This window comes from Uloborus diversus, chromosome 3 (assembly GCF_026930045.1).
Source record: "Uloborus diversus isolate 005 chromosome 3, Udiv.v.3.1, whole genome shotgun sequence".
Lineage (NCBI taxonomy): Eukaryota > Metazoa > Arthropoda > Arachnida > Araneae > Uloboridae > Uloborus > Uloborus diversus.
Window position 1 is genome coordinate 149,139,263 of NC_072733.1, and position 12,896 is coordinate 149,152,158.

Consider the following 12,896-nt stretch of genomic DNA (forward strand, 5'->3'; position numbering starts at 1 on the left):
AAAAATTACTTGCACATATTGATATTATATATCGTTGAAAAGGGTAGAATTTTCCGCGTTCTAAGCAATTTCTTTCTATGCTCTAACTTCATTACGACGGGAGCAATTTGTGTTTTTAGCTCAAACTTTTTTAGGCTTAGCTGAAATTTAGGCACTAATTTCTTCATTAAATCTATCAATAAAAAGTGAAGGAATTGTCCCACAGTTTTCTTTTTGACACCATTGAAAAAAGCGACATTTTTTACGCCAGAAATATCTCGACCCATGGTCGAAAAAATTAGCTTCTATCTTCAAAGAAAAAAAAGTTACAAGCGTTTTTAAGTCAGTTTCGAAATATGTCATTTCGATTCAGGTTGTCAACCATTTTATTTTTACATTTGAAACATATTATTTGATGTCTTTTTTTTTTTTTTTTTGTTTATTTGGCGAAATATTTTAAATTGCAGTAAAAACCGCTTCACTCGCTAAATAGAGTTTTAAAGCAACTGTAAATCTAATTTAATGATTTGACGAAAAGTTTTAAATTACAAAGAAACTTAAATAGTTTTTTTTTTTTTTGAAAAGGTGTGTACGCATTTTATACAAAGAAAAACGATCATTTCACATCAGACGTGGAGGGGGCGTCAATTTTTTTAATTCAACGGACTACCATTAAATTTTTAGCACGGGCATCGCTGTTCGGGTACTGCTAGTATTTCATAAATTGAATTTCGTTGAAAATAGGGCACATATACGTCAGGAGCTAATTTTACACAAAATGCGGCGGCATACAAATTTGCACTAATAGCTTTTACTATACCTATATTTCTTGTTCACTAAATTTTTAATTTAAATTTTATTGGATGCTTTAGAATTAACCTTAATATGAAGATTTTAAGATTAACTGCAATTATTGACTGGTGTAATCAAGAAATCATTTACACTTATTTTGTTCCATACTTTTTAGTGAGAACCAAGCTTATAGAAATAGTCTTAATAAAGATAAAAACATTAGATTATTTCATCGAATCTTTTGGATTCGTGCTTTCGCGCCAGAACTTCTTTGAATTTGCCGATCACCCTCAAACGTTTTAACCTTAGCTACGGGCCTCGACTTACTAATTTGTTACGTTTCTTTTACTATTTTATAACTGAGATCGAACAAAACACTATATTTCTATTTTTATTTGAAAGTGATTACTTGAAAATGTTAGGCAACAAAACCGTTTGCTGACAGTTGCTATTAGTAAAGTTAAAAAGCAAGTAAACTAGGGTACGGCTACAGCGATAAGCATTCAAGCTAGCTGATTGCCATAATGGCAGTTATATTCTCATTGGTATCTTTTTATAAATGTAATCGAACCAATTGGTAGTCAGTTTTTAAAAAATGCAAGGAGAGTCAGTGAAAAGGAAAGATAAAAAGAAGCCCGGAGTCGGAGTCGGCATGTTTTCTAACGACTCCGACTTCTTTACCCCAAAATCAGTCTGACTCCGACTTCACAGCCCTGGTGGAGGCACTAGCACACTGTGAGAAAACAGTTTTCCCAAATGTCCATATTCTTCTTTTAATACTGCCCACTCTTCCCGTCTCCTGCAGCAGTAGAAAGGACATTTTCGACCCTTAAAAGAGTAAAAACCTATCTAAGGAGCACTACTGGCGAAGAACGTCTAAATGGACTTGCCCTGATGTCAATACACAGAGAACTCAAAATTTCAGATGAAGAAATAGCGGAAGAATTTTTAAAAAATAAGACGACAACTAAATTTTCAATACAAGATAATTTTTATGTACTTTTAAATAGCTAATTAACATTATGGTAAATACATTTCATTATTTTGATTACAAATTAAAAGCATTTACATTTTTTAGCATATTACTGGTGCATTAATCTTGATGTTATTTATCATCGAAAATATCCAGCACCACAAATATGGGTGCAATTAATTTTTATTGATTTTTAATGAATTATTAGTAATAATTTATAATGCACATAATGCATGATGAAATCTATTTTTAATAACGTAATTCGCGATTTAACGAAAAATAGTTAATTTGGTAGTACATTGATAAAATTGCCTGCCCCCCCCCCCCCCCCCCCGAATCAGGATCCTGGCTACGCCACTGGTATCATATGTAAACGCTGTATTATTTTTGAAGAATCGTACCACCTTGGTGCTTTAACTGCAGTATTTATTTTTATTGTAGTTATTGCGAACATCATTTGTTTCAAAACAATCAGAGTTCCCTACAAATGTTACATACAAAACATCTTTTTTTTTTTTTTTTTTTCGAATTTGAAAGTACCAAACTTTTGTAAAACATTTTAAAAGTGTCAAAAAATATTAATTTAATAGGTGCGTATATTTGAATGTGCATGCATGAGTTACACGCATCTATTCTTTTGATTTTGCTGGGGTATAGTACCAATTGGATTTTTTTTTAATTTAATTAATGTCATTTTTTACATTTGCTCATGAGGAGGAGCGCTTAAAGCGCAACTTTTTCAATTAAATTAACTATCATTAAAATATATGAATGATATAGAACTTTATTCATTATTTAGATTTCACTAGATATACATTTGATAAAACTTTTCCCAAAACAAAGGTCACATTAGAACACACAGGGCCGGATTTAGAAGTGTGGAGGCCTCGGGGCAACGAAGGAGTGGAGGCCCCTAATCAGGGTTCAAAATAAAAGATCATATTTTTGAAAATATCCGATACTTTGATATATATCCAAATATTTTGATATGTATGTATATATCCGATATTTTCGATTTAAATAATTTCCGTTCAAGTCATTTGGTCAAATAATTTTTAATTTTTGAGCTCAAGAAAAGAAAAGTTGTAAGGATGACCAGCAAAGTTAACCATTTTCGTTTTTTTTTTTTTTACTTAACTTTATTTCTCTTTAACTCATACGTACAAATTACAAATTAAATGAATAAAAAAAATATATTGCCACTTAAATGGTCGATCAAATAAAAAATTGATAGTAAATGGATACTTGTAATCAGGGCTTTCTTATATTTCAATAATAATATTTTTGGGCAAGCATTCTTTGTAGAAATACAAAAAAAAAGAAAAAAAAAAAGAAATCTGGGAGAAAAAAACGTAAAATTTGCTGACCCGTGAAAGTTTGTAAAAATTTTATTGTGGGGGTCCCTTTGTTGTGGAGGCCCCGGGGCAGTAGCCCCGCCTGCCCTCCCTTAAATCCGGCTTTGAGAACACACTTTTGCAAAAGAAATGACTTTTTTTATGGAGAATTTGCAAAAGGGAAATGTTCTTGATGCTGTATTACATCCATGGCGGTTTCAACTTAACAAAAGACCATTAACTTTCCCTTTTCAATGAACTCCCAAAGGAGAAGTATCTGAAAATTTTTGATGTTTATGCATTTTTGTCGCCTGTTATAGGTTAGCTTTAATTTACAAGCTTGCATATTTGTTTCATGCTGAAAAAAAGTGCAAAAAAAAAACAAAAAAAAAATGTCTTATTCCAACATTTCCCTATTGTTAGTATTGAATATAAAACAAGTTGCTTCAAATCAATCTCAAAAACTACTTTCTGCAGATACTGCCATTTACCTGCCCACTGCAGTATAAATGTCTGAAGGTGCACTGATTTTTACTAGTGCCAAACTCGTCAGTAAAAACTTGAAATCGAAACAACCATCAATCAATTAATTTTTAGAAATATCTTGTTTTTTTTTAATGTTTTTTATTTTTGAAAGGGGACACATCTGCTCTTTCTCGATACCATCTGGATGTGCCCAAGTCTTTATGCACGATATTTAGTATTATGTAGCAATTCTGAAAAGAGGACTAAATTTTATGCATAAGGATAACATTAGAAACACTATCACTTCATTACTATCCTTGATTACAAAAGCTTAAGTTTGTCGAAAACCAGTCCAATTTTATTTATTAAATTTATATAGATCTTGCATGTTTATATTCTGATGGCATTGAAACTTCATTGACATGAAAGGGCCTTTGTGAGCCCAAAAATCTTTTTTGTACAAAAATATTCTTATTTTCCTATGTCGTATAAGAAAAGTGTATATTTTAAATCTTTTTTCATTGTCTGCTGAGTATTTTCTTAGAATTCAATTCAACTTTTTAAACCTCTTGTAAGCTTAAATAAATAATAGTGCACATTGTTTTTTACCCTTTTTTATGAAGTAATGAACTGAAGTTGAAAATTTTGACAACTCATTATGCCTTTTTCAAAATTAATAAATTTGATTCAATTATAATTAGGTTGCCAATGATATAAAATTTTTAAAATTATTAAATAAGAAACAGATTTCAATTTGAATGGCATTAATTTTTACTATTTAAATTCAAGGACCTTTGGGAGTCACTGTAGAACCCTTGTCAGCTAGGGGTTGCCAGCCCTCCATAAACATTTAGATTCCAAGTTTGGCCCACTATAGTTGGGGCAAACCTAACGTGGGAATATTGTGAAGGCTACACAAATCCTAATCACAGCATTACAGAGGTTTACCCCAGGCAGACATGGCCTCTTGTTGACCCTGTCGAAATTTAAACTTCCTATAAGCAGTCCTGTCATTTAGGAGGGTCAATTGCCTCACCCCTAGCTTTGAAAAATTAATGTTACATATAAGGTGTTGTAGTTTTTGCAATAAAATTTGCATTGAGTAAACACCCTCCCCCACCCCTCAAACCCTGGAAAAATTCGAAATGACAAGCCTGCTTAGACGAAGTGTTAGCAGTTCAGGAATTCTAAGAAATTAAGAATTTCTGTACTTATTCATGCTGGGCCGGATTACCAAATAGGCAACTTAGGCTGGTGTCTAAGGGCCCCGAGACTTTTGATGGGCCCCAAGCGATCTTAAAATTGAAAAAAGTTCTTTTTCCAAATTCCAACAAAAAATTGTTTTAGGCTCCAACTGTTTTCTTTCTTTCTTTCTTTCCCAACCCGCTCTCTCCATTGCTACTGCTGCCAAACGGCTTAAAACCCCAGGATCCCTCAAGACTCAAGAGTTCACAAGTGGTGAAGTGGTCAGCTTTTTGATCCAGCAGCCGAAGCCGGTTTCCTAGAATCAATGAGAAGAGATAGGAACTGGCATTTCGGAGCGGATGAGCGGATGGCCGTGTGGAAAAAAAATCGGATAAAAGAAAAATGCAGGTGTAAAATTAGGAGTAGAAATCAAACTTTATGACTTGGACCATTATGTAGATTGTTTTAGTTCCCTATTCTCGAAAATTGAATGCACTGGAAACACTTCCGATGTGGTCGGTCTTAACTACCGGATTTTGGTCATAAAACTATTCCACAAGGGTTTTTTCTATTCTGCAATCTAAACTGCATTATAGTAAGATAGTTGAAGGTCTGTACTTTACTTGCACTCAAGCAAACTAATTTTTATTATGGCGAGTAAAAGAAAAATACATTGGGACAAAATGCTAAAAAGATGAAGGTAGGATAATTTGTATGTAATACAGTCAATGCTCTTTAGATCGACCTTCCATTACTACAACCCTTCCGTTACAACGACCGATGCATGAAGTCCTGTTTACTAATCCATAGATATAATGTTATTTTAACGTCCATTAGTAAGTCCAAACTGAACAGTTAAGTCCAAGTATAACGTAAAAATTAAATTCGGACTATTTTGTGATTCTCAAGACTATCAATTAGAAAACTGATAATTAACAATTTTATATTCCTAAATTCTAAAGATTAAATGTTTTGATTGAACGGAGTTACTTGATAATGAAGTGTTCAAAGAGTTGATAAGAATTGCACACAGTATCAACAGTATGAAATTATATTTTTTTCTTTCTTTATTTTTTTGTTGTTGAAAAAGTCAAAAAACGGAAAGCAGCTAAAATTTCTCAAAAAAGAATTAACTATGGTTTTGAAAACAATCTCATACAAAGCAGAAGGAAACCATGGTCTCTAAGTTACAAATTACTGTCAATTATTTTCAGTGTACATTTTGCTAAATGTATTCGAACAAATGTGAGATAGTATTCAAACCTAAAATTAAAAATTAGTTTTAAGTGCAATTATTTATTACTTTGTTAGTTTTTTGGTTATCTTTTAAAATGAAGTATAATAAGTAAAAGTTACTCCAGTAATTCTAAAGATATGGCTAACCATTTTCTCTGTATCTTGTAGTACATTTACGTTATAGTGACTTCTCGTAACAACTTCCAATTTTGTTTGGACGACGTTATATGGACGAGTCGATATAACGAACATCGACCGTATTTTCAAAGTATTTTTTTTTACTTATTTCTCCCCCTCCCCTTCTGCTCAGGTACTTTTCCTTTTCAAGTTTGAGTCATAACGTTTTCTTTTCTCTCACAAGCAGAATTACTTTTTCTCACCTTTTAAATGTCGCTACGTTTAGGTGAAATAATGGGAAAATAAGTAGAAGTAATTAACATAGAGCATTCATTTTAATTTTTTACGACTTAAAATTTAAATTGCGCTTTTCGCAATCGTAAATTGCAATAAAACCCTACATGTGGGTTTCTTGTTTCTACAAATGGAATGCAAAAGGTGAAGAAATTTTGCACCCTCATAAAACTGATGGTTTTCTAGAATAGGTAATACAAGGCATATCCATTAAAAAAAAATGATGGTTAGGATTCGGTAATAAAGATAAAGATTTTATGACCGATATCCACTAGAACACTTATCATAAAGATTAATTACAGCGTATAACATTATGTATTTTACTTCTTATCAATCTTAAATGATGGGAAACAGTAATCTGGATATTTTGTATTTAGATGAATATTTAGATTTTTTTAAAGCTCATCTATAATGGCATTTTTCCTGAATGAAACGTAATTTTACACCCTTGCCCCTTTTAAAAGTTAAATCTGCTTAAGTTAAGCATTGAATGAACGCAAACGATTTTCAACCATGACGACGAAAATTTATCCTCTTAATAAATATTAAAAACAACGAGGTAGATTATTCTCGTCGTAATGGCAATCTGAAAAATCAGAGCAACATCAGTTTTATTCAAGTGGGTAGTTAAAACATGAAGTCATACTTTGAACAAAATCATCTTGCTTAATTAGTTAGTATTTGAAATCTACCACATGTGTTTTTCCGCCCTTAACAATTGTCCACAGTTTTGGCAATAAATTGACATTTTTTTTTTTCCTTCGGCTGTTAAAAAAAGTGTCTGAACATCTTCCTTTATTCAGAAGTAAAGTTAAAAATGGAGAAACCCAACAAGATACTATTTATTTACATTTACCTTATACACGGAGAAGGGAGGGGTTCTAAATAACTATCCGTCCCCGAAGAACAAATAAATGGGGGGGGGGGGGCGGGCAAAATTTATATAAATGAGTAAAATAAAATAATTGAGGAAATTTATCTCTTTTACAGACTTTCTTTTTTTCAATAATGACCTTTATTTTCTGCGCAATTTTTGAATTTCATAAAATGCGGAAAAAAGTGCAAGATCTTTTCATATGGTATTTTAAAAGGTTTGTTCAACAAGATCACACTCAATGAACAAAGACTTTTCTTCAAAATGTACAAATTGTGTGTGTGTGTGTACCAAAGAATTACATATTTTAATTATATATTAAAGGAAGACTATTCTGTAATCCAGCAATATTCTACTACTATAGTGAAGCGATAAGATAAAATTCATCAAAAATCTCCTTACACAAGAAATACTGATATTACCGTAGATGTTTAGCTTTGTCAGATTGATTTAACCGTTCTTTCCGTCATTAAATTTCTCAATGCATAGTTATACATATTTAGCTGCAGAAGGGTGAGATATATTGCAGAACTATACTTGGCAACTAAGTTTTACTTAAATTAAAAGAAAAACTATTTACTTAATTATCAATTGCCCTAACGTAACGAAAAAAGGCCGAAACATCACAGAGGACCGTCTGAGATTACAATTTTTGAACTGTAATTTCAAAAAAAAAATTGGGGAAGGACACCCATACTCCCTGCTTGAAATGGAATCTTACATGGACTTCTAAGTTTGCATTGCAAAGCCTCTTTTTAAGGATATATAAAGTTATTCCGTTGTGATTTGTGGGCTCATATTTTCCTCATGATCCCCTTATTTTAGTTATTTAGACTTGTTATTAGGAAATGCTGAAATGCATATGTGAGGGGGCCCCCCATCACTTTCATTGCCTATGGGCCTCCAAATCCTTAATCCCGGCCCTGTATTCATGTCTTGAACAAACCAATGTGATTTTAGCCAGTTGTAATAATTACTGTGAATAAGAAACAATTACCTTTTCACATTATAGGTAGTTCAAGTATTTGGTAAATATTCACTTCAAATTACTTCAAAGTTACCAGAAGATCAGTTTCTAAGTGGCTGTATTATGGGCTTAAGGGGCCAGTTGAAAAATATTTTTGGGAACCCTTTTGTCTATAATTATCATCATAATTGGCTGGATAGCCCATTGCGAGCCTTGACCTTCTTCAAGAGATCCCGCCAGGCTGCTCTCCTCTTTGTCATTGACCTCCATTTTTTGATTTTAATGAAATCAAAATCAGTGTCCACACAGTTGACCCATCTCGTTTTTGGTCTTCCCCTTGATCGCTGTCCAAAAGGGACTGCATCGAAGACCGTCAACGAAGCTCTATCATTTTCCATTCTCCAGAGATGACCAGCCCATCTCATTGTTTAGTTTGGTAAATTTCAAAATATTGATATCTCTAAAAAGTTTATTAAGCCTTTGTCTATCATAGAACTAAGTTAAAAAATAAAATAAAAAAAGGCTGCAATTTTGAATCATCTTTATAGAATTATGGTCCTGGGAGCCCCTTACAATTTTGCAACATGGTAGATCTGCCACTGCATCTTTAGAATTTTTTTTTTGTCTTGATGCTGTCCTAGATATTCTGGTCTAAATTCGGATTTTTTTAATGCAAAACCAAAATACATCGTAGCTTCAGAACAACATTAAGATATCTAATCCCAGATATAACACTAAGATATCTTACTGCTGCTTTGAGGGGACAATATAGGGTTTTTTTAAAGAAACACAACCGAGATTTTATTAGTATTTAAAATAAATTGAATGGATATTCCGTTATCATTCTTTATTTTCAACTTTAACTTTTTAATCACCAGCAGGATTGCTGGAAAGGAGGAACAATTCTTAACATTTTTCGACTGTTCCACAACCCAACTAGTTTTTAACTCATAAGTAAAATGCATTTTCATATTTTTCGGAAAATATAAATGGAATATCGTCTGCAATTTGAATTATGCATAACTTCAACACACAGAAAAATCAAACTGAAGTATATTTGCGAATTAAAATACATTGAATCAATACTGAATTAAAAGAAATGTCAAACATATCCCAAAAAAATTCATATATTTTTTACATTATATTAGTCAACAATATAACAACTTTTTAGTATGTACGGCTAACAAAATTCGTGGTTGTTTCACAAAATAAGATGTATGTGACAAAACATAAGTTTCAAGGATTTTTCACAAATTAATTGTGCAAAATACTAAATATAATACGAGTTAAAATATGAAAGCCATAACGTATGAAGATGAAGCCAAGCTTTCACGACTGCACACGGAGCATTTGTAAACAAAATTTATAAGTCTCAATACAAAATTTAACTAATTCCACGACTTGCAACATTTAAAAATTTGATTCATCTTGTGTTCAAATAATTGTTTAATTAGACCAAGAATATCGTTCAGAGATTAAAAAATACCGAACTTTATGACAATGACAATCGCGACTATTATAATGAACTTTTGTTTTCAAACACAGGTTGCAAGCAGCGGCCTCGGGCAGAGCATAAGCAGCATTGCGCTCCGCAAAAAGCTGCACTGCGAAATTCTCGCCAACCATTTTGGAAGCTTTTGGAATTCGAATTTCGCCAATGCACTGTAATGAGGGTTTCAAAATTCGCTTCCCGGCGCCCAAAGTGCTCGGCGCCCAAAGTTCCCGGCGCCCAATCTTCCCATTTCGACCCCGAAGTGTCCATAGCCACAATAATTATGTATATAAAACTAGACTAGGATGACGTGAGAAAATTTCAATTCTTCAAAAGGTGCTGCGAATCGTTAAAGTTTGGAAACCCTGCGTTAGAAGGCACCAGACAATGCTGTGGTGTTCAGAACGAAATGGGAAGATTGGGCGCCTGGAACACTGGAAGCCGGGAATATTTTGGGCAATGATAATGTTGAAATATTAAATACTTCTCGGCGCCTAATGTTTCCGGTGTGAACGTTTTGGCATGTTTCCTGTTCCTATTCCTATTCAGAGTCACAACTGACTTCAACTGTATTTATGTCGAGACTGCATACTAAGTGCCTTGCCTCCATTAATTTATATACCGATAGATGGCAGCACCATCACCGGATCGAACAGTTAATGAGAATTTAGAACTAGTCCAAGAGCTAATAGCTACCTGGTGCTAGCACCCCCAGAGGTATCGTTTCACTTGGAGGACATTGAGACCACGAGCATATTTAACGTCGCCCAGTCCCCTTTAATGACGACGGAGGGTCTTCGACCAGCGAGGATCGAACCCGAGACCCTCCGGCCCCGAGTCCAATGCCTTACCGATCAGGCTACCACGCCCATTTTTCCTGTTCCTGGAAGAATCGTTGTTTACCAACCAATGCTTCATCGAACGCTTTCGGTTGATTACCGGTTACTTGCGCAGACGAATACCACGCAGGTGAAAATTATTGGTAAAAAATGTCATTTTTCGTTCAATTAATTAGCTTAAATTGCGGTCGACCTATAGATCTACCCCGGTAAGGCTGTTATAGAACGACATCGGTAGCAACCAGTTAACCGGTAGTTCTGATAGAACACAGCGTTAGTTACCGGTAGACGTATGCGAACGCAACCTTTGAAGTTATACTATTCATTAAAGTAAGACAAAACAACGTAAGCAGAAGCACAAATTTGTAAATTACAGCAGACACGTGTTGTCGGCGTTACAGGGAACGCCTTTTTCAATGCAAAAAATAATGAGCTTATGGATGAAAAGACATCTGACAAAAGCGGCTTTTGTCGGATGTCTTTTCATCCATAAGCTCATTATTTTTTGCATTGAAAAAGGCGTTCCCTGTAACGCCGAAACACGTGTCTGCTGTAATTTACAAATTTGTACTTCTGCTTACGTTGTTTTGTCTTACTTTACTGTTCAGCACAAAGGTATTTATTTATCTTATACTATTCATCTCCAAATGCACTACTTCACTGTGACTGAACCTTACTGACATACTGAAACCGAAATTTACTGCCGTCTGGATTGTCAAACAAGAAAATTAGACTTTAAAGTTATGGCAATTTGCTAACTGTAAGGTTCAAACATTGTGATAACAGATACTGAATGGATATATATTTCTGTAAAGTTTTAACAACGATTGTGTTTTCATTCTCCGATCTGTGATACTTAATCTTCGACAGCCATGTCAATATCTAAATTTTCATCCGAACTATTTGTATTATTCGAGAGTATGATTGATGTGGTAATTCAAGGTACCAAAATGTGTAAAGATGCTTAAAAATGTGTCGGGCGATCGCATTGGTTTACAACAGGCAATGGAATTTGATAATCAATTTAGCATTTTTATTTGGTACTTAAAATCAATACAAAGTTAAAAATGGAAAATTCATTATTAATGCAGGGGTTGAGAGCTGCATTTATATTTTGCTTGTACTTCTTAACTCTTGCTTGTTACCTAGCACCTGTGTTGATAACTAAATATTGGGGATCAAAGACACAGCTTATTTCCTCTCCCAGTAGAGCCATGAAGAATAAACAGTTTTTCTATAGGTTGATAAGTTGGTGCAATTGCACAGCTACTGGAATATTTTTAGCCATGTGTTTTTTAGGTTTACTCCCCAATGTTCAAGAATTGTTTCATTCAATTCTTAAAAATGCAGGATATGATACAAAATTTCCATTGACAGAATGCATAATTGTATTAGGGTTCATTCTTACTCTTCTGTTAGAACAGTCTATTTTAAACTGGCAGGAGCAAAAAGAATCTTGTTTGCAGGAGGATATGGAACAAAACCAAGGTCTTCTAGAGGAATGCGAAATGCAAGATTTATCTGACGACACATCTGGATTGCGTGATGATCATGAACAAAGACTAGTTGAGGAATTACAGCATAAATCTTTTCACGAGTCGGGTGAAAATGACTCGAATGTTGATGTTATATCTATGTCCAATAATATTGATCATGATCATGGCCACAATCATTTTAAAATATTGTTGCACAGAGAGAAAGGATTTCCATTTTTCATTCTTGCTTTGGCTACAGGATTACATTCTATTTTTGAGGGTGTTACTTTAGGTCTGCAGACTAATGTGACTAAAGCAGTTCACTTGTTTGTCGCAATAATCATTCATGAATGTCTGGTTGCAGCTGCACTGGGAATCAATTCAACTCGATTGAAATATTCTTTTCTGTCCTATTTTAAATTTGCCATCGTGTTTTCAGCAGCAATTCCTGCTGGAGTAATTATCGGAATTCTCATTGGACATGCTCCTGGTACTGCTGGTGAAGTTGCTTCTGCAGTTTTGCAAGGACTATCCGCTGGGATATTTCTTCATGTCACTTTTCAAGATTTTCTTCCATCTGAATTCTCTAATAGACAGGACAGAATATTAAAAGTATCTTTTTTAATTATAGGTTTTACGATTATAGCCTCAGTAACTTACTTCATTCATTAGATTTACTATATGAAACATTCATTTTATTTTAGATATATGTTGCTAGTTATGTATAAGTTGGACTTAATGATTTTTTTAAAATATCATGCAGCATATGCAGGTTTATGTGCTTTTAAATACAAGCTATTTATGTTTTAGAGCTTAAGTAATTAATTTTAAAGAGCAATGTGTTACATAAGATTGTATAATTTGAATGTTTATG

General features: G+C 33.6%; 1 protein-coding gene across 1 annotated transcript; it reads left to right on the plus strand.

Moving 5' to 3' along the window:
* The first annotated feature begins 11,614 nt into the window (after positions 1–11,614).
* LOC129218992 (zinc transporter ZIP3-like) lies at positions 11,615–12,694 on the plus strand. The gene has a single exon (XM_054853311.1). It carries the CDS (start codon positions 11,615–11,617, stop codon positions 12,692–12,694), a length of 1,080 nt encoding a protein of 359 aa, XP_054709286.1.
* The last annotated feature ends 202 nt before the right edge of the window (positions 12,695–12,896 follow it).